Raw genomic sequence first — 27492 nt, 5'->3', positions numbered from 1 at the left:
CAGGGACATGGAGAAATTTGACAAAACCCTCCTAACGGGACACGGTCAGTTCTACATCCTCTGCAACCTGTTTGGGAACAAGTGTTTGGAATCTATGCCTTGATTCAGAGAAAGATCCATCTCCATAACCAAGATGTTCACAGTGTCTGTCTGGAGAACATCCCTTCATCACTATGATGGCCTTGGTCTGGAGAGGCAGGGTTCTGATGAAGAGGTCATCTGGCTGGGGCTGAAGGTTTTGCTTTGTTTACACTAAGATGAAGCAGAGCAAGCGGCCAGCAGGAGACCCATGTTCTCATCCCTGATCTTTTACAGACTGTGCAAAATGACCAAATAGTACAACAGTCAGGACTTGGCAGGTATTTGTTTTATAGCTAAAGTACCCATCTCTAAAATGGGTATTACAATATTTGATTTCAACGGAAGAGTGAAGGTTACGAAAAGGCAGACCTCTGTGATCACCTGCATGGAGTACTGGTGCCTGCCAGTAGACCTCAGCCAAGTTTGGAGATGAAAAGCAGTTCCTTTGTGCAACCTTTGAACTCGGCTGCTCTGGCTCTGCAAGCTTCGTCCAAACAAACAGCTTTCCACACAAGTAGCCACTTGGCTTACGTTGGGATGTTAGAGGGAAGAGACTGTCCACTATAAACACACCTTTGTGTACTCAGGAGACTCATTTGTAATCTGAACAGTGCCTGGGGCCAATTTCTACAAACACTGTAGAACTGGTCAGAGATTTTCTCTGCTATCTCACCTCTGCAAGTTTCACAAAAAGAAAATAAAAACACCCAGAACATTCAAAAGGCTCAGAAATCTCTACAACCTTTCTTGGCCCTGCAGGAATTCTCCTGATATTGTTTACATGGCTAGCTAAGGCCAGAGCATTTAGCTGCTAACCTTGCAGGGCTCTCTTTTCCCTTACTAAGTGACAAGGGGAAAAGACCAAATTACAAATTCAAAATAGAATTGTACAGGCAAAGCAACCAGAAGTTCCCTTTGCCAACACAGAGCTCTGGATCCAGCTGACAGAGACTGCAGAGAGGACCAACTTGAATCTGTTTCAGATTCTAGAAGCACGAAGTCTTGCTTCTCTCAGGCCTGCAGTTGGAAAGGAATCATCCACTTCAGTGTGGATTTTAAAAACCCCTCTTTTCTCATCTGATGGCATCTATTTTGACTTTGTGAAAGTACAAATAAGACGTGTGTTGCACAGCAAGAGATGACATGGTGATTTTGTTCTCACACAGGTGTCCCATGTCCCTTGTCCCTTCCTTTTTTTTTGATGGCAGCAGTACCTCACGAGGCAGTAAGAGAAGATGCTTTTCAAAGGCAAGTTTTCATTTTTAAGTCTGCTTTTGAGTCCACAGCTGACACCCAAGTCTTGCATGTGGCTTCCCAGACTCAATGCAGCTGCATCCCTACATTCATGCACTTGCAGAGAGATGGAATCCCTGACAATGGGGTCAGCACTATCTACTCTTGGGGTGACATTTCAAAACTGGGTGCCACCTGTGTATCTCAGATTCAAGGCATTAATTGCCATGATGATGGTTTCTGAGTGCACAGGGCCCATGCATGAAACACAAACCTGCAACTAAGATGGTACAAAAGGCCAAGGAATAAAAAGGAGCTGTCATTTTGTAGGGAACTACAAAGCTTTCACCAAAGCCGCTGGAAAAATAAATTTCTGTCCTGTTGGAGAATACAGGCAACTTTTACCATGCTTCTCTCCACCTACCTTGCTCTCTCCTTCAATGACTATGACAGGCACAGAAGTGGCAGGCCAGCGGTGTTTGGCTGGGAGGGGTTTATCACAATTCCATAAAACAATAATCTGAAAGAGATTATTGGACCACGATCAGAGACCTTTGTGGCAACGTTGTCCATACTCTAAGGTCTCAGATCTCCAGACAGACATGTTAAATTCAAGTTAGGAATTTCAAAATCAAAAGCAATGATACAAATCTGTATAAAAATAACACTTCCTACATTAATTTCACCCAATCTGACTACTTACAATATATATCCTCTCAGGCAAATATAGGCTGGATAGGAACTTGGAAGTCTCTATCTCAGCCACTTCATACAGATGTCACTGATTTACTGTGGCTCTCATTAAAGGCAAAACCCGTTGTGAAACTCTGCTGCAAGAGGGTGCTCCTACTGAACTCCCCAGGATTTTTTTTAGAGAAGCCAAAATCCTGGCACTGATGAGATTAAGAGTCACAGTGGGAGGAAGGAAGATCATGTAGCTGCTTTTGAGGCATAGACATCCTTTTGCAGTTTGCAGCACACACAATGCTGATCTTTAAAGTGCACTCATTATTTTACCTGTCTCATGTAACAAAGGGTTTAATTACTATCTCTATTCCACTCCCATTATACTCAGAATTTTTATTTCCCATGCATGTAGGTCACAGACAGTAGAAATCTCAGAGGAAAGAAACATCAGAATTAAAACAGGGCGTTGAAACAGGGCTGAGTCACTAGGCTCCTCACTCCTGGCAGAGTGGTTTGTCTCTGCTGTGACTGACAGCGAAACAGTGCTGCTTACCTGTGCACAGTACTGGGACTTGGCTACAGCAACCAGGAGTTTCAGCACAGGCTGAGATTGGGAAACCAGGGGAGTTACTGCATGAATAACGGCAGTGAATGTGGAAAGAGGCTTCAGACCTGAAGTGAAGAGATACACATTCAGTAAAGACAAAATCGCCCCAGTTACTACAGATTAAAGGACTTTGGGGATGGAAAAAACAATCTGCATTTAATGCAAACCTTGCCAGGTTTTTTTAGGTCATCTCCCTTCATCTCAGATACCAGATGCTTCAGAGGAGATCACACTTCCCTTTAACTCCCACACTGTGCATTTAACTTCCACTCTGAAATACCGGACTCCAAGACAATGATTTCCTTTTCTTACTCACTATTTCCACGGATGTCCTGTAATCTCTTTCTTTTATCCAGTTTGTCCCACAATATTGACATCTAGTTTGTTCAGCCAAATGTCTTTCTTGACACAGGCTGTTTTGCTGCCTGGCTCTGGGTGCTTGATGCTTTTTACAGATTATCTCCACAAATTCCAGAAGCTTGTTCAGTTTCCTCAGTTCCATTACAGCCTCTGTCAGATTTTTGCTTTTTCTGCGGTGATTCCTATCCACATGCATCTTCAATTTCCTCCTGAGCTGATAATTCTGCTTGCATCCTTGCCTTCCATTTTTAAATTTTTGTCTTGCTATGATTTCCCTTTCTGCCTGGAATAACACATCCTACTGGTGCCTACCCTTCATTACTGCTCTCAACCTCATCTAAATTCATCTGTGTGGGGTCATAGTCATTTTTCATAAAAATTACCACTTCTACTCCCTTTTTTAACACAGTAACTGTCAATTTTTAGCAGGTGAGCAGTACAGATCCACACACGTGGGATGGCACAGGCTGAGCCAAAAATAGCAGCACTCTGGTAAGCAGGATCCCTTCAGCCTGAAGGAACAATCACCTGCAGAACTCATTGTTCAAGCTCTGCTTCAGGAAAAAGCCATGAAGCTAAGCCCTATTCATTCCTTCTAGCAGGATCCATATGAAGACACATAGTATGGAGAATAAATCCATACCAAGTGTGCACCCCAATAACAAGTGTCACGGGTAAATTACCACTTTTCCAATTTGCCAAGCACAAATAAACAAAGAAAGGAAAAAGCTATTCCTCTTATGTCCCCTCAGGCTATGAATGGGTCAGCAACTCAGGCATTAATTACCAGCAACTGAAAAGTATGAAGGAACATAGATTTTTTTTTTTTAACAATCTTTGCAAGCAAGAGGCACATGATGCATGTTGATGAGTCAGAGATGTTCCAGTCTACAGTGGGCAGGGAAGATTGAGACAGGATAAACGAAAGGCATCATTAACTAGAAATGAATGGTAAGTCACTTGGCACATGCTACTCAAAGACAAAACTTCAAAATTCCACTAGAAATTCCAGATGCTACTACATTATAGCAAGGATTCACTCACCAAGATTAGCATAGTAGTAAGGAAAATCTCCCAGATATGAGGAATACTGTGGCAGTACAAATAACCCTCCAGGATGTTTGTTCCATATTAAGCTGTTACGTGATATGTGCTTAAATATTCTGTCCTGAATAATCTGGAAAACAAGAGAAGTAATGATTTTTAAACAGAATGTTACAGTCACTGGTAGGAGCTTCAGGGACTCCAGCTGACTGGAATCATCACCCATTTTGCAAAAAGCTGAGGCACACAAATTACTAGACATTCCTCCTTGATCTCTCTTAAAAGGACTCAGAACCTGCACACTCTGACACCACTTCAGCAGCTCAGGCTTTGTGCCATAGGTTTCAGAGCACCTCATTAGTCTCTCTGGACATGGGGACCATACAATTTATTGCATTTTGTATTTCAAGTCAAATATTTTGTCTATTTGAATATCTTAGCAGTTGTAAGCCTGATTAGTTCATTGTCAGCTTTACTATCCAGAACTCACAGAAGAAAATTATTTGAAGATGGCATTAAAAAGCTAGGTAATACTTTGAGATAATAAGAGTATTCAAAATCAAAAAGACTTTCAGCAGATCAGGCTGCACTAATTATTAATTTTTGCTTAATTATAAAGGGATATTAGCATTCAGATACATCACTGATTCCATGCCTCAGTTCTGTAACAGTTCCTTGTTGGATGGAACAGAAGATCTTTTCACGACTACTGTTTGACTCTGTAGAGCACCAAAACCAGAGAATGCAAGATTTTTAAGGTCAGAACAGATTGCTAGGTCATCTACTTTATCATCTAGAATACCACAAGCAAAAAAAGAAAAAAATATACCATGCTGTACAATTAGTATGTATTTATGAAACTAATTACAGTTGCTTCACATCAGATGCCTGATTGCAGGAACAAGAGTGGTTCTTACACTGATGGGAAATTCTTTAAACTTCCTGCAAAGGCATAACAAGATTCAGTGGTGGGAATCTCTAACAGGACAAATTCAGCCTCCAAAAGGTGCAACTTTCTAAGTGCAGTACACTCTTGAGCCCAATGTTCTCACAGATTTCCCTTCCCTCGGAGCATTAGAAGTTGGCAGGTCTGGAGATGGGATGCTGCAAAGGGCCAGTGGGTGCTGAAGGATGAATTTTCCCCCAAGCGGGCTAAGCCGGAATGCCTTGCCTTCTTCTGCCGCTCATCTTTTGTGATCTCCCAAGGAGGTTTTCACGTAACTGGCAGTTTATGCAGTGCACAGGGCTAGAGTGCCAAGAACATGTTGGTTGTCCTAACCTAATGACTCTGGCCTTAACATAGGTGTATAGGGTGAAACTTCATGTCTCTGAAGCTGGACTGAAGTGTAGGAAAACCAAAAAACAAGCAAAAAGACCCACCACAAGCAGAACAAAAGCAGCTGCTGGAGTCTGAACAAGGTAAAATCTCTGTAAGCTGCTAAGTTCAGGGACATTTGGTCAATACATGAATAAGTGCTGCCACAAGCAGTGGTTTTCCTGGAATTTCTGATTGCCATGACAAGAAAAGATTAAAACACCAGTTACATTGCGCCAGACAATCCACTGCTGGTGGCAATACATGAACTGCTAAACTGGGGCAGATGTTAAATGCATGCTTGTCTGAATTTTGCCTACAGCCAATTACCATAGCTAATATGCAGTAATTCACTCACATGAATAAGTTAATTTAACTTTTTTTTTGGAATAACAGACTTAGGACTGTAATGCCATCACTGACAAGAATGTATCTGAATATTTCTAGTTGAAAAGTTAGGTGTATCAGTTGTCAGATCTCCCATGTGGCAGTGGGGACAGGAAAAAACACAGACAATGACTGCTGTTTACCCACCTGCAAGTTATGCCACTAAACAAAAGAGAAAACCTGTAAAGTATTTATTTTTGAGTGTTTACCATAAAGCATAAATACTACAGCTCCTCCATCTTGCTTTCTCAGAACTGGGGCACAATCGGATAAGGAGAAGTCTGCAAATGTACGTGGCCAGGAGGTTTCCATAGACGGTGGAGTTTTCCAGGGCACTGGTAGCCAACAAGGCTGCAGGGGAAACACACGGCTCATGGTTCAATGCGCCTCAACGCGCCTCAGTATGCCTGGAACCAGCACAGCTCCAGCACGGGGCAGGGCCCCACTGCCACTGCAGCACAGGCTGCTTTCAGAGCAGTCAGCACCACAAACCTCACCGGCCTGGTTCTGCATCCTCCTGGGGAGCTGGGGAGCTGGTTCACCACAGTTAAAAAATGGATCACTAATTTATCACTCCCCTGGGTCTACATAAGAAACCTAGCTGTCTGTCAGGATAGAGGGGGAAAAAAGTAAACTTGGCAGAAAAAGAACTAAGAAGTGTAAAAAGATGACATGGAGGACACCAAGGAATTAAAAAGCAGAGTGTACAGTGTTGCACATATTGCAGAGACAGAATCTACATGGTCTTTCCAATGACGAGGCATGACAGGAAGTTTAATAAGAGAAGAAAGGGGTTAGGATCTTTGGCAAGATCTCCTTTTTCTTTTTGGAATGCATTAATAGTCCAATATTTTTGTCTCACTCATCTTCACACTTCAAAAAGTTCACATATTGCCTTAATCATTGTTGCTTTTCAACAGGCCCTAGCCAAGTATCCAACACTGCTTGTCTGTACTTTGTGCTGTCCCCCTCCCCTCCTCTTCTGGAGTGGAGGACTGAGCACGCTGTGCAGGGATGTTCTGGGTTTGTTTCCAGAGAAAACCAAGCTGAAGAAGTGCAGTTACCCTGGAGCCTGCATCCGATGGTGCCTGCAGCAGCCCTTTGCTGCACTGCCCGTGCTCCCACTCACCAGCCTGCAGCAGACACTCAAGAGCACCACTGCCTAACCCACACCTTGTCCAAGGCACTGGGCAACTCCTCTGTGCCTGCCACTGGGGGTTGCTGGCCAACTGATTCAAACATCTTATTTTGGACTATGAGCTGTGTGGCTTAGGCCACTGTGCTGGGGTAGAGTTAATTTTCTTCACAGTGGCTGCAATGGGGCTGTGTTTTGGATTTGTGCTGAACACAGGGTTGACACTACAGAAATGTTTTTGTTATTGCTGAGCAGGGCTTGCACAGAGCCAAGGCCTTTTCTGCTTTTCATACCACCACACTGGCAGGGAAATTGGGGGTTTCTGGGAGGTTGGGAGGAGACACAGCCAGGACAGGTGACCCAAACTGACCTAAGGGAAATTCCAGACCATATGACATCATGCTCAGGGTTTAAAATGGGGGGAAGAAGGGGGAAGAAGGAGGAAGAGGGAGACATTTGGCGTTATGGTGTTTGTTTTATCAAGTCACCATTACACGTGATGGGGCCCTGCTCTCCTGGAAATGGCCAAACACCTGCCTGCCCCCGGGAAGCAGTGACTTAATTCCTTGTTTTGCTTCACTTTTGTACGCAGCTTTTGCTTTCCCTATTAAACTGTCTTTATCTCAACCCATGAGTGTTCTGGCTTTTACCCTTCCAGTTCTCTCCCTGATCCCGCTGGTGGGAGAGTGAACGAGCGGCTGCCTGGGGCTTGGCTGCTGGCTGGGGTTAAACCACAACAGCCACCAAATGCTGTGAAATGATCAAGGAACTTAAAATGTGATTCCAGAGGTGTGAAGGATAAAGGCTGTGATGTCCTTGCAGACATCTGATTTTGGTGCAGACTTCTTCCGTGGTGATATCCTCAGACATAGACATACACTGGCTCTGCAGTTAGCAGGCAAGTGATTATTCTGATGGTATCTAGAACCGTTAGAGCACTCTGACACAACAGTATTACAACAGAAGATGGATCACATCCACCAAAAAAAAAAAAAATCCTGCTAGGAATTTTCTTCCAGGCATTATATTTTAAGAAGAGGATACACTGCTTGCAGGTTTCAGACAACAAAAGTCCCTCTCAACTGTTTTACTCCTTTCCTAAGGAAAGTTAACTTGGGACTTTACTTAGGCAAGTTGAAATGTGAAATGAGTATCTGTTCATAACAGAATCCCTCTTAGCTGTCTCAAAAGACTGAGAGTCCTGAAATAAAATACAATTTAAAAAAAAAATCACAAACCAAAATCAGTCTCCCAAACAAATGAAAAAACGCATAACATAACTTCAACACCAGGGATACATTAATTGGTTTCATTAAACTAAATCTTCCAGGAACACTTCTGTCTTCACTTTGTTTTTTCTGCTCTGAGCAAAAACTCCAGCTTGCTGGTTACCCATCTGCTTCAGCTTTAGAGTTTTTGCTGTCTGTTGGGCTCCTGCAGCCACATGGGCCGATGTGTCTCAAAGCAGCACTAAAAACATGTGTGAGTGCTGGAGTTAGATGTGATGGACACCAAGGCTGTGGGAGCTGCAGGTTATGTCCCCTGGAGTCCAGCCCCAGCACAGGCAGGAGAGGGGCAGTGGGGAGAGCCGTGTGCTCCTGTCCTTTTAGCAATCCCTACCAACAACAGGGCACATGCAGGGAAGGGGCAGATGATGCATGAGCCACCTGATGGTCCCTGGGAGCACTTCTGTAAGGGTTAATTAAATTGTGAGCAATGGCACATGGTCTTCCACCTTTGTGATCTGATCCTGGTGTGGGCTGTGATCATTATCACTACCGCATCAGTGCTTATGAGGAGTTTGACGATGAAGTTGCCAATGGGCAGCACAGATGAAGATATGCTCTTCTGAGGGCAATGGGAGCGTTGTGAGCTCCTGAGCTATGCCAGGGGCTCTGCAAATGTTCCCTGCCTGGTGTTCTTCACTGGCATGGAAAAACCTAAGGGACTGACTTCCAGCAGCTGGAGGTGGATCAGCCATGGGCACTCATTTGCAGTTTTCAGGGGGAAGCAGGCAGACCAGGAAATGTGGAGCCTTAACAAGTGTGCATTACAACTGTGCACAAAGACAGGTGCAATTGCAGAAGCATTAGCATAAGACGAATGCATTTGCACCTACAAAGTGAGCTCCTTTCAGTGGTACAAATGTGTCAAAAAGTCATGTGAAAAATTGCAAAACAGTTAGAAAAGAAACCTGCTTTTGAAAGTGCAGCCTGGGTCCTACTTCTGAAGAGGCTTTCATCTTTCCTCTGTCTCTGAATTCAGAAAGGATTCTATCTACATTTGAGATCATCTGTCTCCCCTTTTAATAGCAGTCTAATTATGATTATCTGTTAATAATTTATAAGAATGATCAGGCCTTCCCTTCTCCTGTGTGTGAAGATAAGACACAGCATTTACAAGCCCCCCCCCTTTTCCTTGAGCCAGATCAATAGTCCCATCACAAGGCATCAAAATGTTAAGGAATGGTCAAGGAGGATCCCTACAGTAATATTTTTTCCAAAATGAATTCCAGAAGTGTTTCTTAAGAAATACATTTACTACCAATGACAAGGATAGTGATTCATAAGCCATAAAGCCTTGCAAAGTCAAGATCACACATGACAACTTCTCCATGCATTGGGTAGCTCCCATTTTTCACCGTGTCAGTTTTCTAATGTGGATTCAGATAATGAAGAAAGTATTTCCTTAGGGGAGAAAACTCATCAAGATGCTGAGATTTTTTCCCAGTGACCAATTGCATGTCATGAAAACCAAGGTCTGATACCAGCTGAGGACAGGAGTAGCTGGACAGGTACAGAAACCTTGCTGCTCGGCAAGGTCCCAGACAATTTTTACTCACCTCTAGTGTAGTCAATACAATCTTCTCAACTGAAGAAAAATAAGCCTCCCACAAGAACTGTGTCTGCTGTCTAAGTGCTAGGATTTTATCCTGATGGATAGACCTGATTGTAGAAGGAATCTGTAATACAAGATGTAATACAGTCAGAAGCTTTAGAAACAACACAATCTCAAATTAATATGCCGCTGACAAGCCCTCTCCTCTATTAGCAGGTTATACAGCTTCAGCACTCCTGTCCAATGGAGATGCGTGTCAACAGTTAAAGCCTTGATGTAAAACAAGTAAGACACAACCCTTTATAACCTCTGGTATTGAATATATTATTTTTTTAAAATCTGCTTTCTTTTAGTTTTTAATTGTTTTATGGTCACAAAACCTTGTGGTGTGGCATAGTAAGGAGGTCCTCCATGCACCCCTCATGCTTTTCATCCCACAAAACTCTTTGTGGACTAGTATTTTAACAAGCTAGTACCTGCAGGTCTTAAGAGTTCAATAATCCCCATGCTCCAAGTATATTAACAGGATCTGGAATTGCATTTACCACAGCATGGCAACACTAAGTGTCCCAAGGAAAACACAGCAACACCTTAAGTAAGACTCCCCTTTTTGGGAGCCTGTGGATCGAATTGCATTTCACTAATTACCTTAGGTAGACCTAAGAATAATATCTTCCACTACATCTGTTATTCACAAGGGAAAACAGTACAAATTTTTGCCTTTTTCCCATTAAATCTACACATTAATTGTTGTATAAGTTGCCTTACAAATAAACCCCAAATTGTCCTGCTGCAACACTTTTCCATTAAAAAATGACACTGCTCACTAGATCAGAACAGGAGTGTCTACAAAAGATGTCGTTATCTTTTACCATCCCCATGTCCTTCTTGAAACTAAGGTGTGTATGTGCCATTCTTTAACTAAGGACATTGACCAAGGCCTCCAGTACAACTTGGACAATGAGAAGTGACACTATCAAGGGAATTTAACTGAAATTTGCTTTGGTGACAAGGACTAGTCACAGCACCAGAATGGCATTTAGGATATGTTGCTGCTTTGTGCTCATCTTTTTCTAGAAATTAATAGCTGTGCGCTTGCACCTACATTTTTGTGATTTCTAACTGGAATCACAGAATTGTTTAAGTTGGAAAAGACCTCTAGGTTCATCAAGTCCAACCACTAAATTAGGCCAACTTGTTCTCAGACACTCCTTTCTCATGAATCTTTTACCTGAGTCACTAGTTTTAAAAGCAAATACCTGGGCTGTGTATTTGGTCCCTGTGCATTCCAGCTTATTCTGAAGTTTGCCTGCATACCACCACATCCAACCCTTTTCTGACCAAAACACACTCTGCTTATTCCTAAAATACTCTGAGAAGTGGCAGCAATAATTATTTGATTTCAAATATTCCCAAATCAAATTATTTCCTGTGAAACCTCTTTCCTGAAGAAACACTGTGACTTTAAGAATTTACATGTAAAAAATTTTCACAATAATCAGCAAATTCTTTACTTGCAGAGTTTGCAACCAGGTCCGGACACTTTGTCCATGGCTCTACTGGCTGCAGTGTCAGATGGGCCAATCTTTGCTCTCTCAGCCCTTCACCTCTTAGACCATCATCTTAGAGACACTGTTAATATAGTACAGACTTTGGGCTTATGAGAGAGTTAGCACTGCAGCAAGCCTGAGCAGAAGAAAATGGTCAGATTGTCCAAGATGCTACTTTATGTTCCTTCCCTACAGGCCCTTTAAGTAAAACCTAGGTCTTTAGGTAAAATATTCCCTGCAGAAGTAGTATGAAAGACAGAACCTGAAAATATGTATTAGCACATGTCTTTCCAAGTGATCACATCACTATTCATGATGTGTTCCAGTAAGTAGAAGGATAATAAACATTACCTGCACTGGCTGCACAGATGTGCATTAATCACACCCAGAAACACTATCAGTAGCAAAGACAAGATTCAAGTCACTTTGCAGTGGCAATACAGCATTTTCTCAATAAACATTTCATTGCAATATGTGCAACCTTGTGTGGTGTGTGTGTATACATGTGTAAGCAACCAGTAAAATCAATACTCAATCCTCACTACACCTTTTGAAAGGGAAGGCTGCTCTGACTATGAAGGTTACTGCAAGAAGTTATGATTTTACACACCATACCATGCTTGTGAGTGACAGCAAACACAGTGTCAAGGTTTAAAAAAGCCTTGATGGTGGCTCTGTTACAACAGCTGGAAAGAAAAATCAGGGCTCCCATTTTAAATGCATTTGCCTACTCTATTAATCTACTTGTCCAGAAGGACAGGTGGAGAAAATGATGTATTAATACTAATCTGGCATGATTACATTGGAATTATTAGAACTTTAATAAAAGGTCATTTCAGCAATGAGTAGGGGGGAGGGAGAAACCACCCTGCACAAATAAGTGCAGAAAGGCTGGATTAAGCTCTCCCAGTGCTATGATGAGGAGAATATGCAAATAAAAACATCCGAGTTGCTCTCAAACAGGAAATTAAGAACTGTAACATAACAAAAACATTTCCCAGAGCAGACATTCAGGCCCTCTGCCAGCTCTTTAAAAACACTGTTAATAACAGTGCAGTAGCTGTTCAATATGGAAGCAGCTGTGTGAAGTGAACGAATGGCACGTTACCGGAAAACATGAAGATCAGCAAATTATTATTATTTAAAGAGAGACATAATTTTGCTCAGAAAAAATGTGTTGTCCACAAAAGCAAAAATCAAATCGCCCTTTTATATTTGCAGCTTGTATCACACTAAGTAGAACAGGCAGCACATTGCAAGGCTTGCTAAGCCAGCTCTTCACAAATATTTACTTCTTTAGACAAATTAACAGCCATGTAAAGACATTGCAAGAATACTTTGGTTTGGGGTGGCACTACACCTGTACCTTAGATGGCTTCTCTCTGTGGATGACACTAAATTCAAGGATAAAAAAAAAAAATCCCTCTTAGTGACTACTTTGTGTTTATTCCAGATCTTGTGGATCTCAGCTTCATGCTAGGCAATGGAACTTTGGGGAAACCAATTTTTCAAGAACTTCTTCTAACATCAACTTCTCTGCAGAATTTACAGAATATATTTAGATTGCAAAGCCCACTAAGGTAGCTGAAAAAACCCAAAACAACCATAGTGTATTTAAAACCAAAGCAGATGCTGAAAGTAGCAGGGAATTTGTAACTTCTCAGCCCACTTTTGTTCCATGATCTCAAGATCAAAAATAAGTGACATGAACACTGCTTCAGAAAGCAATGCTACGTGGTCCACGCATCAGAAAAGGGACAGATTCTGCTTCCCACCAAATCGTTAGATGTTAACTCCTGCCTGAGAAAATACCTGCTTTCTTGAGGATACTCCTGAGGATAAACTATTTTTTAAGCACTGGAGCAGAATCCACCCTCAAATGTTTTTCCTTTCATCACAGTACCTGGACAGGTCAACCTCAGATTGGCATCCAAGTGCTCCACACCAGAAGAGATTTCATGCTCTTTGCAAAACTAAAAGTCTCCTGCACTTAAGAATGTGGCCTGGTGGCTGCAATGACCTTCAAATCAAATAATGAATGATGTAATATTAAATGAGTTCACAGCCAGTCTGACACATACAATCCCTTCATGATAAAAATTCTTTTACAGCCCTGACCTTTTGGATTCATCTTCCCTGTCCATTTAGATGGTGGCAGAAATAATCAACGCATCTGCTGAAGGCCGCGGTCTCTTTCTTACCTGTAATAACAATCTCTCATCGCCTATGATGGCAGCTTGGTTCCAATCAATCACTTCCGAGAACGGCAACTCCCATCCATTGCTGAGCATGACCGGGACGCAGGCAGCCTGTGGGCACAGAGCACGGCCACCATCAGCTGCAGCCCCACCACCAGGGCAAGCTTCGAGCTTTCCACCAATACCATCACCCCGTTCTCTGCACAAGCTCAGGAGAGGCAACATGGCAAAGAACATCAGAAGCCAGAAGCCATAGGAGGGCAGTCCAAGTGTTAGTAGTTTTCCATTTTGGGTTTATTCATATGCACTGAAAGGTGGGGTTTGCACAGAGAGTGGCCATTTGTCATCTGGTGCTTAAGCTGCCAGACGAGGGCAGAACTGCTCAATGCAGCAGATGGAACACTAGAGAATGTAATACAAAACGATGGACTCTCTCACTGCTTTGTGAACCATTTGGCAAGGAGCAACTTCCCTAATTTTTTTAGTATGTTGCTGACAACCCGAGAGAAAATACAGATCATATTTAACTCCTGAGCACCTTTCCCATGAAGGGGTAAATTCTCTATCCTGTTTGGTATCAACTCTCCAAACAGAGGCAACTGCACAAACACAACTTGTCTGTCATCACCTGTCTACAAAAATAAGAACTGTTGTATGTCTTAAAACAAACAAACAAATGGCATACACATTTAGTATCTATTTCATATCGGTATGATCTGTCTAAACTAATTAAACTTCTACGAGTTTTACAAGTTCTTCTGCACAGACAGTTTGTGAATACTTAGTAAATAGGTCAGTATTTCCATAAACACATGATCAACCGTTCTGTTCTGGTCAGCTCAATCACAACATAAGAACCAAGCCAAAAACCTTCTGATGTGACGAAATAACCTAGTACCAGAGGATTTTTATCAAATCTGTGGTCTGGGTTAGTTTCTTTTGGATCAAACCAAGTTTAAGTGCTCTGAGTTTGGTCCAGACTAGGGTTCAGGCCTCCCAAAACATGGTATAAACGGGAATCTTTCAGACTGCTGTACCTTCCTTGGTAAGATGTATCACGCACAGCATCTTAGACTGGTCAAATCTACATTACAGCAGTGATTATGATGTGTAAAGAACTGTGATCTTCTGTAAGAAATTACATCAGTGCATGAAAAAAGCCAACCAGAAAACACTTAGTAATGTGTTTTCATGTTTAAAACATTTCACTAATGTGAATTGTGAATGGATTGGGACTTTCAACATTATCTGGATCCAGACAGAAACTGGGAATACATCATTATTGGTGAATACTGCTGCTAGCATGATAGCAAAATCATCAGTTGTCTACATTTTATCATTGACCTGGAGCCCCCAAGTTCTGGGCAGTGAGGTACACTCCCTGCTTTCTCCTCTTGAGATGATGTATCTAACAGAAGCTGTGTGACTTTGGGCCCAGATGAGAGAAGAGCTGAGGAATGCTCTTCAGGAGGATCTGAAGTGACTTGTCATCTCATGTAAGCCGAGCCTCTTCTTCCTCTGAAGAGACTGGAGAGAGAACAGCACTTTTCAGGCTATTAATCTTCTCCTTAGTAGGAGAAAGGCAAGCGACAGTCCAGAACTTGGGTCTCAAATTCGATTGCAGGTGTGAGGTTCAGTGGTTACACCCACATGTCCAGAGCATGTAGGGTACCCAAGAAATCCAAAGGCTGGCAGACATGACACAGGATCTACTGGAGTCCTTCCAGAGAAGCAGCAGAAAGCCAGAAGTGTTTCTGGGTACCCTGGGCTTCTAAAATGACATAATACACCTACACATAGGTACCTGAATCCTGCTCAGCACTGCAGTAAACAATACTCCCTAACAGTGGCTGGGACATTTTATGGTTGATGATGTAAAGGGCTGTCATGCCATTCATTAACAGCTTTACTGTCAATGCTGGGACATTTCCCAAACGGCAAGAGCATTCCTGGAGGCAGGACCCTGTAAGGTGTGTTCATTTGCCATTTCACTGAAACTGAAGTGCCTCAGCAGCTCCTTCTCTCCACTTCAGCCCCCATGGAAATCCAGATGCCAGACCTAGAGGGGAGTTGCAGCACCTCACAAAATGCTCTCTATGGCTGACTGAAGATCCAGGACCCCAGGACTGAGCTGATGTTTGCAAAAAAAAAAAAGTCAGACAGGTCAAAGGCAGTGTAGGCAGGTGTCAGGCTTGACTACCATGCTGTCTGGCCACAAGGACTCTGGAGTCCTTTTGCATTGCCTTCTGCTGCTGCCCCACGGCAAAAAGGGGACCACTAACCAAAACATTTTTAAAAGGTGAAGGACATTCAGGTGCTGTCCCAGACAGCATGCGAGCTCCCTGAGATCAGCTTATATCCACCTTCATGTGAAGCTTCCATGTGGAGCTTTACCACCTCCAGGCCACCTTCTGTATGTTCAGCAAGCACCATCTCAAAACTGGCAATGCAGAAGCAGATCTGTTTTGGCTAAGCGAAAACAAAAAGCTATTTTTACTGCCCCAGGGCTTACTGGTAAAGGCCAGTGTCTCCCAGGGAAAGTCTCACAGCTTGATAAAATACTGTCCTAAACTGGTCCAATCTCTCAGCCTCACCACATGCAGGGAAACCCTTTTCCTGGAGGTAATGCAATCCAACCTTCAGATGAGTTCAATGCTCAGCCCCTCCTGGGAAGAAGCTGCCAATTGCTCCAGAAGTATGAATAGAGGCTTTTGCAAAGTGGATTACTGTCCACCAAGGAAATGAAACACATTTCCCTCCTGCCCGCCTCCTTGCTATTGCACACCGAATTGCAGCCAGCGTAGCCACTGCTTTAAACTGCAGCTCTTACCTGCAAGGCTTCCAGAAACCTGAAAGAGCCAAGCCGGCGGCCACGGGGAACCAGACAGAAAGTGGCATTGTGCAGCATTTCACGGTAATCATACCTAACAAGAACAGGGGAGAAAAGAGAAAATTCAATTAGTGGTGAGTCCTAGAGTAACTGGGCGTGAAAATGCAAACAGCTGTTGAGATACATCTGGATAAAATCATCCCCAACCAAGACTGTTCACCACCAGGTTAACTAGCTCCCTCCATGCATGTGTATCAGCCCCCTCTCTGGCTCCTTTTTGTTCATCCTCAGGAGCAACCACCATGGGAGAGAGCTGGGGAGAGTGGGAATGACACTGTTAAGGAAGGAAGTAATTTTGCCTTTGAAATAATGAGACTGTTCTATATAAACAATGCACAACTTCTAACAACAAACTCACACTAAATATTTTGGTACCCAAAGCATTGTTGCAGCACTTCTGTGGCCCTGATTCTATTCAGATTTAGGCAAAGCCATGCACAACTGTGTTCATTTCTGCACAAGAGGTTTGTACAAAGCAAAAAAATATTTGAACTATGCCAAATTGAGCAGGCACTAAAAAAGGGATGGGGGGTTATAATGACTCACTTGGTGGTTATTGTTAAGTGTGGAGAGAGGAGTAACTACCAGATTTTGGCAAGTAACCACATGGCTGCAATGATCCATGCTCCCGTTAATGCAAGTGCTTATAGACACTTCTGGGTTTTTTTTTTCCAATTCCATCAATCACCACAAAATCAGTCACCAAAACCACACATCAAATTCCAACAGTGTTATCAGCCTATTATCAGCGAACTGTACTTCTGACAAGCCCATGGAACTGTGAATGGCATTGACCTCGTCTGAGTCAAAAGGATCCAGACTGAACACCCTCCATTCTCCAGAGTGTCATGGACTCTGCACATAGATGCTATTTTGACAGCAACTTGTAGCACTGGAATTTTTTGACACCAATAGTCTAATTTTACCATGTCCTGCAGGAAGAGCAATTTTTTTATATGTGTCTACGTGTATAGATATACATACATACATGATTATATTTTATATACAAAGAAGTCAGGATCTATGTTTGTATTCTCACACAGGCCAGACAGATGGGAGTAAGCCAATTTTCAATTATAAGCTCTGTCTTTAGGAAGAGACATCTTGCAAAGGCCCATTTGCTTAAACAACCGTGTATAGCTAATTTGCACAAGAAAAGGTCACTGTGAATGGATTAAGATTATCTCCACTGAGAGTAAAATAAAACCCCTCATTGCATTAATTAAAACTACAAAACAGACTTCAAAGTCCCTTTTTTCTTTTGAATCCTATCTCAACTTTGGCTAAAATACATATATACATATTCCATCTGAGTGGCAGCAATTTATTTTTCTCTGTGTGGGATAGAGATTGGCAGCCATGTCCCAGCTCACCAGTTAGCACTGACACAGCACACAGGGGAAAATATGAGGAAACTGGTATATCAAAAAAACCCCCCAAAACCCCAAAAAAAAGTTGCCATTTTTAAGCACTCCTTTTTTACATGTTGAGAGGTCTGAGGTGCATTGCTTTTACTGTGTATTGTAGGACAGAAAATGTTAATAAATACCAAAAATCGAATACCCCATAGGGCTAGAATACACCAGTCAGAAGTTCCCCATCATTAGCTAGCTAAAAATGTAAAATCCTGTTAGTACCCCAGAATGCAACACTATCCACAAAACATTGATGGCAAAACCAGAACACGAAGCAAAGCAGAGAGCAAGGCCACTGCAAGTGAGTCTTCCATATCCCAGTGACATCCTATACTGGGCAACTTTTCTTTCATATCTAACTTGCTGTTATTAGGATAGATTTACAAAGGGAAAAAAAAAGGAAAAGGATTTTGTTGACCATTTTCCATGTGATTTATTGCTGAGCTCTGTAATAGCACAGTTCATGGTCATCAAGCAATTTATCTACAATCATATGTACACAGAAAGCCCCATCCTAACCTTGCTGTATGGGCACAAAATTTCTACTTCCTTCAGGGAGGACCCACAAATACAGAAGGAGTAGATCCAGAGTAAAGTAATACCTATCAAGAGCTGCTGCAGTGAATGAACCGCATCAGAGATTCTATTGAATAAATTTCCCTGCAATTTCAACCAAAATGCTTTAAGGTGACTCAATGGGATCTCTGAGCACAGTGATAAGGGACCCATGTCCAGTTTAAACCCCTCAGAGACCACTCCAGGATCAAGTATCTATTTGAAATCTGCAAACATAAGGTTCTGCTTTTACTCCTATGAGTTCATGGGTAGCACCCCAAACAATGGGAGCACCCTGCCTTAGCTGGAAAAAAGAAGATGGCCCAGCATGTTTAAATACGAATTTGGAAAAACTTTTTGTGCACCACATGTAACCAGCCCCAAATACACAAACGTTTCTTCGGGCTGCAAGCATAGCTTTGTAATTTGAAACATCGCTTGTGGAGGAAATAATTTACACATACCGAACAGTATTTCAGAGTCAAGCTTGCAGTAGAGACCGTTTCATTTTTTTTCAGACTGCCAGGCAGCATTTGGAGGAGACCTTGGCCATAGAAACGTCACCTGGTAAATGAAACTCCAGCACACAGGCCATGGCGAGGACAGAAGGCTCAGGGCAACTTTCAGTTTCAGATTCCTTCCCATTCAGCCCAGACAGAACCATGCACACAGCAGCAGGTTTGAGTTTTGCCAGCATTTTGTCAGGGACCGAAAATCATTTATGTACGACTGGCATTTTTTTCCACATAGAAAGCACACAGCATTACACCTGAAAGCATCTCTGCACTTCCTTTAACGCAGACTTAAAATACTTTCAATGAAGTGAGTGAGATAATCTCTATGATTAAAGGTAGGTACCTGAGTTAAGTATTTGCTGGACTTGAAATTTCTCCTTCACTTGTCCAGGAGAGAAATTGGAGCTGGCACAGACTTCCAGGAACACCCTCTCAGCTAGAGCTACTGATGTTGCACATTAAGTACCGATCTGGCATCTAATGCAAACATCAGTATCGGATCAACAACGAGCTTTATTTCCCTACTATCTCCACTGAATAATCTTAGCAAAACCTCAGGGAGACAATGAAGTATGAGAACCCCAACTTGCAACTGGAAAAGGCGTCTTAAGCTATAGAGAAAAGAGTCAAATATTTAGAAGAGGTTCTTCCAGAGTTTCCTCTTCTTCTTCTTCTTCCCAGCAATGGGGGTTAGATCTGTTTCCAGAACTACTTATTTCCATTAGCTGGTAAGATCTGAATATGGCAGGGACTTTTGTTATGGTTTTCCAGCTTGCATTGCTGTGGTTTCTGCAAACTCAGAGCTGCCAGCATGTGTGGACAGCTCTCCATTACCTGCCTGTTGAGACACTCTTATTTTCACTCAGCTGTGGAGGTTTTTCAGGCTCCAGAGAATCAGAGCAAAGACCAGCACTGCAGAGCACTGAGCAGGGGTGGACTGGGCACTTCTTCCTTACTTCTGCTGCTTCGGTGTTGCACTACTTCTGGCACTTTCCTTCCGGCAGTTTATCTTCCCTAGCATTTATTGTAGAAAAGCTTTTAAAGGAGTCCTCTGCTTTGCTCAGAAGGTATTTATTTCTAGAAAGCTCCAGGTTTCCACATTAGAAGACTGCTGGGGAGTGGGGGCACATGCTTAGTGCTCATACGTTCCTGATTCCTTCATTCTGCACGCTTGCACAGAGGTAGCATTTTACTGCCAATTTTAGGGTCGGTTTGGCCTGGGTCTCAGCTGCAGCATTCAAATGTTAAAATCCAAAATGCATATGCCTTAAAAATGACAGTTGGGTCTTCAAAACTAAAATAGCTACAGATTTAATCCAAAGCTGGCATCCCTCTGTAGGTATTAGAGGCATGTTTTATTAACTTTCAGGCTTCTTTTAGTAATTATTACTTGTACCTTGCTCACAGCTAATACCTTTTTAGGCAGCATAAAAGAATAGCTCCATTTGCAATCAATTCTAATTTATTCACAACTTAATTGAATTATTCCCTCCCTGCCACCACCCATAGTTGAGGAAACATGTTTGGCCCCAGCTATCACACAGGTGTAAACACTGCAATGCCATGTGGGCAATTATCCAAAGGAGAAACACTGCTCAGCCAAATGCTCTTACCATTTTAACTTCTTGCTCCAACACACAGTGTTTGTCTTTCCCCATCCCCCCTCTTTTTTCTTCTGATGTGCCGACCATGTCAATCAGCACATGGATTAGAAGGCTGTTTGGGATTCCTGGTACTCCATTATCCCAAAGAGCCCCAGCAGGCTGCAGAGGCTCTGCAGTGACTAATCAGCCATGCCATACATTCCTTCCTACAGCTTAAGCATTTCCCCATGTCACAACACTGTAGAGATTATAAACTAGCCTGGGAAACATTTTCACTACCAATTTTAGTATAAACTGGTTTTTTTTTTGAAAGCCACATCCTCATCACCACTGATTAAAGAGAGGTCTAAAATCTAAAAAGACTGTTTAGACCATCAGATACGTCTAGATGCAATGATTATCATAATACTTTATCTAGCTGTATGTCACCTGTCATGTAGGCTACATGTTTTCTTACAGGATACCATCACCATTCCCATTTCATAGGTGGAAAACCTGAGACACAAATAACTGATGGCTTCTCCAGCAACTAGAGGAACCTTGGGAACGCTAACCACAGCATCCTGAGTATCCTGACCTTACTTCTCCCTCTTTGGTGATGCGGCATTCACTGAAATCCAGCTGCATGTCATAGCTATTAAAATTCAGATGGAAGTAACAGAAGCCGGACCCAAGCCAAATACAACAGGTTTAACTCAAATCAAATGCAATGGGTTTAACCCAGCAGTACATATTTTAACAGCGCCACACATAATCCATCTTTTGGAAGATGCTGGAGCTGATCTTTGGCAGGGACTATCAGCACATTCCGCTTTAGATGTCAGATGTGACTAGAGCTGTTTTTTTACTTCTTGAGCCAAAAAATTGCAATGGTACTTAACCAACTATGTCCAGGGCTCCCTCTCTGAATCTGCAAGCCCATGAACACACACTGCATCTTCCAAAAGTTTCTGTATCAGATGAAGTACTACAACAAAGACAGACAGTAAATACCTGTAACACAAAGGTAAACGGAGAAGTGTTTCCCTGTTCTCCAGTATATTAATTTTCAGCTATTAACCAATTGGCCATTTTTCCATGTGTGAATGCTTAATGCAGATGGCTCTGAACTACTGACTGGAGAGCCTGAGAAGAAACCCCACTCAGTCACACAGAGCATCTCGTTGCTTGGTTTCCATTAAGGTATCTTGCCTTTTAAATAAACTGTCAAGTAAACCTTGGCATTGAAAACACCAAGTGAGTAACTGCCTCTGTAGAAGAGCTGACAGCTCGGCTGTGTGTCAGATAGATAGCTGCCCAAGACTGAGCTGGGAAGGCTCATGCATCCTGCTTGGAAGGGTGCCGTCACTGCGAGCTGCTTGCTTCTGGATTTACAGCGTGCAATGCTTTGGGGTGATCTGAATGCCAGTTAACTAGCTACTGGCTGGCAGTTCATCTCCCGCTCTGCAAGTGCTGGTTCTGGAATTAGAAAGTTTGGAGGTGCAAAAACATAATTGGAAAACTTTTTTTTTCCCTGTTTAAAAGGCTAATTGATTTCACAGGTGTTTAATTATCATTTGCTATGAGATAATACCTTGTAGCGCCATAAAAAATGGATTTAATTTTCGAGTGCTTGCAAAACCATTGCCAAAGCAAAGTTAGAGCGAAAGCTAGATAATTATTCTATAAATCAAACACACTGCCTCCTTTCTTTGAAATTTTTAATACTTGCCTATAATGATATCTGACGACCTTGAAACTAACATAAAAAGGATTTTCTTGCCAAGTGCTGAAAAGCGGCCATTGGAGTATTTCTTTCAGTCTAGCTCATTACCGCAGCCACTGACACCACACCGCCCTGGCTGCTGGACTCCAAGGGATGCTACTGTCTAACTACAGCAGCAGCAGGTGTGAACAGTGATTTCAGAACACAGGTAACGGCTGAGTATGGGTATGAGCATGAGCCCAATCTGAAAATTCTGCATGATTGTACTAGGCCTTGCTATGGAAATGAAACTCGGCAAGCATGCAGCAACTAACAGCAAAGTACGACTGTTTTCTCCATTCTGTGCCAGCATCTTCATTTAGTTCGGAAGGTTGGATTAACAAAGAAAAACAGGGAAGTAGACTTTTCACTTTAATGCACTGCTAAAGAAACCTTATTTTACAGTTAAGAGGGACAGTAACCGTACAAAATGAAAGTGTCTTTCAAGTCTTCAGTGACATCACTGTTGGATTCAGTTAACTTCAATATTATGCAGAAAAACACTTGGGTACACAAGCCGTTAAAGTCAATGCACATTCTAACAAATAAAAATGCTCTAAAGATTTCTGTCTAAATATTTACACATAATGTCCTGCAAATCTATATGCTGCATGCAAAGCATGCACAACATCTGGATTGCAAAATACTATCCAATCCCAGTGTAGCAGCTACACCACCCAGAACAAGTAGTCTTACACAGCAGCAAATGTGGTCTCACCAACATAATTTGATGTTTGAAGATAACTGCTTATTTAGCAAGTGTACCAGAGTGGGTTTGTAAGTCACATGTCAGAGGCAAACCTTGCAGAAGTGCCTCTCTAGGCAGCGTTACGCCCCAGTTACCAGCAACCTGCTAACGGCACCACGTAGTGCTTCTTCTAAAACCAAACACTGGCTCCTAGGCTTTGAAGTCCTCTAAGAGCGCCTGTTTCACAGCTGCACCTCATGGTGCTGGCAGCAAGGAAACTCATATCATGCCCGAACAAGAAAAATCCATGGAGCAGCAAATGCAGTGCTTGCCTGTATCTTGTAAAGAATGTAAATGTAGCCCCACACATTGTAAATTCAATACCCTCCAGGCTGGTGGGAAAGCAGTGAAGATACTGATGCTTGCAGGCGCAGATGCACACCCAGGAACATGCGCACACACACAGTCACATGGTAAAATTTTACCCGGCCCCACCTCCCCTGCCATGCCCTCTGAAGTGACAAAAACATGTACGGATCCTCTTTGTCTGAAATGTGCCCACCTGGCACTTACTGAACACCAAGGTGCTGGACCCTTACAAGATAAAGATAAGACCAAGCTGTTAAGATGATCCAGTGGCTCAGACAGCCTCTTTCTAAAAGGATTCTTCTAACAATAAATTACACCAGCGGTTTGCATCATTATGGTACCTCTACCTTGCGATTTTCTGGAGATCATGAACTCGTTTTAGAATATTTTAATATAAAGAACCCCAGCCTGCTGGCAGGAGAACAAAGCAGCACCTCCACTTCACTGATGAAACCGCCATGCACTTGGGCTTCATCTACTCAGCCTTGTTCCTCAGTATTCTGCATAGAAAAATGCAGGAGTAAGTTGAAAGTAGTATCTTACTCTTGACAGCCTGCTTTGGTGTTTCAACACGGAACTAATAGCCTGGGCTGCATCAAAAGAAGTGTGACCAGCAGGTTATGGAGATGGTTCTCCCCCTCTACTCTGCTCTGGTGAGGCCCTACCTGGAGCACCGTGTCCAGCTCTGGGCTCCCCAACACAAGGACATCAACCTGTCGGAGCAGGTCCAGAGGAGGCCACAGAGATGATCAGAGGGCTGGAGCACCCCTCCTATGATTGAAACACTGAGGGTTTGGGCTGTTCAACCTGGAGAAAAGAAGGATCCGGTGAGTCCTTATTGGGGCTTTTCAATATATAAAGGGGGCTTACATGAAAGATGGAAAAAAGACTTTTTACCACATCCTGTAGTGACAAGCATAACGCTTTTAAATTAAAAGTGACTGGATTTACATTGGACATAAGGAAGAATTTTCCACTGGGAGGGTGATGAGGCACTAGAACAGATTGTCCCATCTCTGGAAGTGGTCAAGGCCAGGCTGGATTGGGCTCTGAGCAACCTGGTCTAGTGGAAGGTGTCCTTGCCCATGGCAGAGAGGCTGGACTAGATGATCTTTCAATATCCCTCCCAACCCAAACCATTCTGTAATTCTATGATGCTTATTTTTAAAATTGGGGATATCCTATTCTGTCCTTCACAGAATGACTTTGTTTGGACTTTAGCCTTTTCCTAGCAGTGAAGCAGTGTCAAACACTTGTCCTAAATAGCTCCATCTACTCCCATTAACTGAACCCACATGCTGTGACAGTCCAGCAGTGAACATCTTTGGCATAATTTCCCACTGCTAAGACAATTTTCTTATTGATTTATTGTCTAACTTAAAAAAACCCAAAAAACAACCAAAACCAACAAACCAAAAACCCAAATGACTACTGGAATTTCAGTTATTCAAGCATCAGTTTGGATTAAAGATCCAAACAAGAAAAATCTATACTGCATTTTCTGAACAAAGAAACAAATTTTAGTTCATCTGCTACCCACTCTAATTTTGAGATTACAGGACATACCTGTAAGCCTCAGCATGCAGACATACAAAAGACTCATTGTGAGATCTTTCACCTGTCAACACACCTGTTGGCTCCGAAGCTGATGACAGCTACCTACCTGTCAAAGAAACAAAAGGTCTCCAAATCTTCCTTAATTATTTTTAAATAGTTCTTTATTAAAAACTTAAGGTTAAAAAATGCTGAAGAGGATCAGTTTTCCACAGTTTCACACTTCAGTATCTGCACTTACTGAATGTTTTAACTAACCTAGAAAGAAAAAAGGTTGATTACAAGCCCTAGAGGGTAAAATATGGATAAAATCAGTGTTCTGCACCCATTTGTGCAACAGTCCAATAACTGGACCCAGCAGAGACCAGAGGACTCCACTGCAAAGAACACCATCCTCTCCATTAAGCTGCCTGTAGGACTGGGGCTTCAGCATGGCAGTAGAGAAAGTACAACCCCCTGAAGATCGAATTAGAAGAGGTTATAGCTTCTATTCTTGCTTTGAATGTCTGGCTGAGCTCTTTACCAAACAATTTAGAATAGTTGTTGCAAAGCTTATCATTTTCTATTCAGCTCCACAGATTTTCCCATTAGGGCTATCAAGCTCCTAAGTGGCTTGTTGGCATCTTTAAAAGTTATAGTCCTCCAGACGCAACATCTAAAAATGGAAAGCAAAGATGATGTGCAATGCTGGCTCTAATTATGCAGGAGTTCATTTCTATGAATGACTGGATTTGTTTCCAAAAAAACAAAGAGGGACTTTACACAGGAACTGCTGGCAGAGCCCCATGTTGTCTAGGCATGCTGACCTAAAATGTGACCATGCTTGGAGGAGAAATTAGTTCATCAAATCCAAGGAACAACTTTGAATGAAATAGAGAGCTGATGTTTTTCTCATATGGAGTCAGCTGCAGCTTAGTCCCCAGGAGCAGTACACTACAACACATCTAGATACGTCAGTATTTTGGCTGATTATGAATTCTACTTGCCTTCATCTCAGGACCTCCAAGTATCTTCTTTCTCCTTACTATAAATGAGATAAAGCTACCTCAAAAATAGGATTAGGACACAGTGGACAGCAGGGAACAATCCTCATTCTATGTATTTTGGTTTTGTAGCTCTGAATTTTAGGGTGAACTGTTAACACAGCACTGTTTACAGTCCAGGCTGGTTTCCACTGGCTGACAGCAGGTGCTCATCTTCTGGACTTAATGTTAAGACTAATTTCTGCAATAAAGCAGAGCAGGAGTGTGAACTCTGGAAGGGCAGGAAAGTGCAATTTTTTTCCCTATTGCAGTCAACAGTCAGTATTAAAATAATTTTTAAGAGAGAGGAGAGAGGCTATAGCAGGAAAAATGCACTGATAAATGTTTTTTGGTGATGCCTCCTATACCCATTCACAGTTTTGCTAACATAAAACTAAATCAAGGCCACGCCATTTGCGGTTTGAGAACCAGGACCGTGCTTCACTGAGTGGCCAGGTAAAATGGAATCTGTCACTCCGCAGATCTGCTGCTTCTCTGTGCTTGCTCACTTTTGCTGACTACAATAAAATCCAAGTTCTCTCTTATTTGTTTTTCTCCGCAAAAAAAGGCATCTATAACTAGTGCACAGGTCCTCTTCATTTCTGCATCACCAAGTGCCCTTCGGAGCCACTCTCCTCTCCTCCTCAGCCAGAGTGAGCTGCATGCCATTGAGCATCAGTTTAGAATCGCAGATGGCTTTTATTAGGCGTTTTTTACCTTTCACAGTGTTGTTGAGGCAACTCCAGTGGTCTTCAGTTGATACTGAATCAGAGCAGGGTGTCTGTATTACATTCAGTAATATAAAAAGGCTGGAGAGAGTTTTACCCACTTTCAAAGGTGCAAGGAATAGTCGTTTTAAACTGAAAGAAGCTAAGTTTAGTTGGATATAAGGAAGAAATTTTTTACTTTGAGGGTGCTGAGACACTGGAATAGATTGCCCAGGGAAGTTCAGGATGCTCCGTTGCTGGAAGTGCTCAAGGTCAGATTGGTTGGGGTTTTGAGCAATCTGATCTATGCAAGATGGTCTGTCCACAGCAGGGGATTGGACCAGATGATATTTTAAGATCCAACCCAAACCTTCCTATGAGTCTATAATTCCCCATTGTGACATACAGGACTTTTAGGCAAAATTGCTGTCTAAGAAACCCCAGAAGCATGTTTGCATCCATGCATACTTACATGCACACACTTCCACACTATTTACAAAGGACTTTCATCTGGAAACCACTGATGCATGTGCTTAGCTACCTTCTCCTGCCTGACCCTGTCCTGACACATAAAAGAACCTCACATACGATTTTTGCAAAATTACTTTTTCAAAAATCAAGGCCCATTTTGACAACGTTAGAGGAATAACCAACCACAGCAAAGTGAAGGAGAGCTCTTCTCAAGCACACAAAGCAAGAAAACCAGTCTGAAAATGTTAAATGCCAAACACTGCCTAAACCAGACCATTTCATATCTCTGAGCACCACTCTCACTGTGCACCTAAGAGTCCCATAGACATACCTGTTGATGGTGATTGCCTGACTGCTCACATCTGTACCTCCAGTACCTCACTGCAGTGTCAGGCATCTGAGCTATGTTGGGCCCAAGCCTACGAACTGCAGATGGTGTTTCTCCATCCTTATTGATGCCCACTCCTGCTCCCAGTGCTCACCAATCAGAATCTTCTTTCACCTTTTTAGCATTACTGTCTCG

At 42.5% G+C, this 27492-nt stretch overlaps 1 protein-coding gene across 1 annotated transcript in view; it reads right to left on the bottom strand.

Annotated features, from left to right (window-relative positions):
* EXT1 (exostosin glycosyltransferase 1) overlaps positions 1 to 27492 on the bottom strand; it is a 195049-nt gene that overhangs the window by 9329 nt on the left and 158228 nt on the right. The window contains 6 exon segments of the mRNA XM_008642628.2: positions 1739 to 1834; positions 2555 to 2673; positions 4013 to 4145; positions 9692 to 9811; positions 13439 to 13546; positions 16266 to 16359. Of these exon segments, the coding sequence (XP_008640850.2) occupies positions 1739 to 1834; positions 2555 to 2673; positions 4013 to 4145; positions 9692 to 9811; positions 13439 to 13546; positions 16266 to 16359 (670 nt within the window).

Source organism: Corvus brachyrhynchos, unplaced genomic scaffold (genome assembly GCF_000691975.1).
Source record: "Corvus brachyrhynchos isolate BGI_N302 unplaced genomic scaffold, ASM69197v1 scaffold28, whole genome shotgun sequence".
NCBI classification, from domain to species: Eukaryota; Metazoa; Chordata; class Aves; order Passeriformes; family Corvidae; genus Corvus; species Corvus brachyrhynchos.
This window is presented reverse-complemented; position numbering and strand designations above follow the sequence as displayed.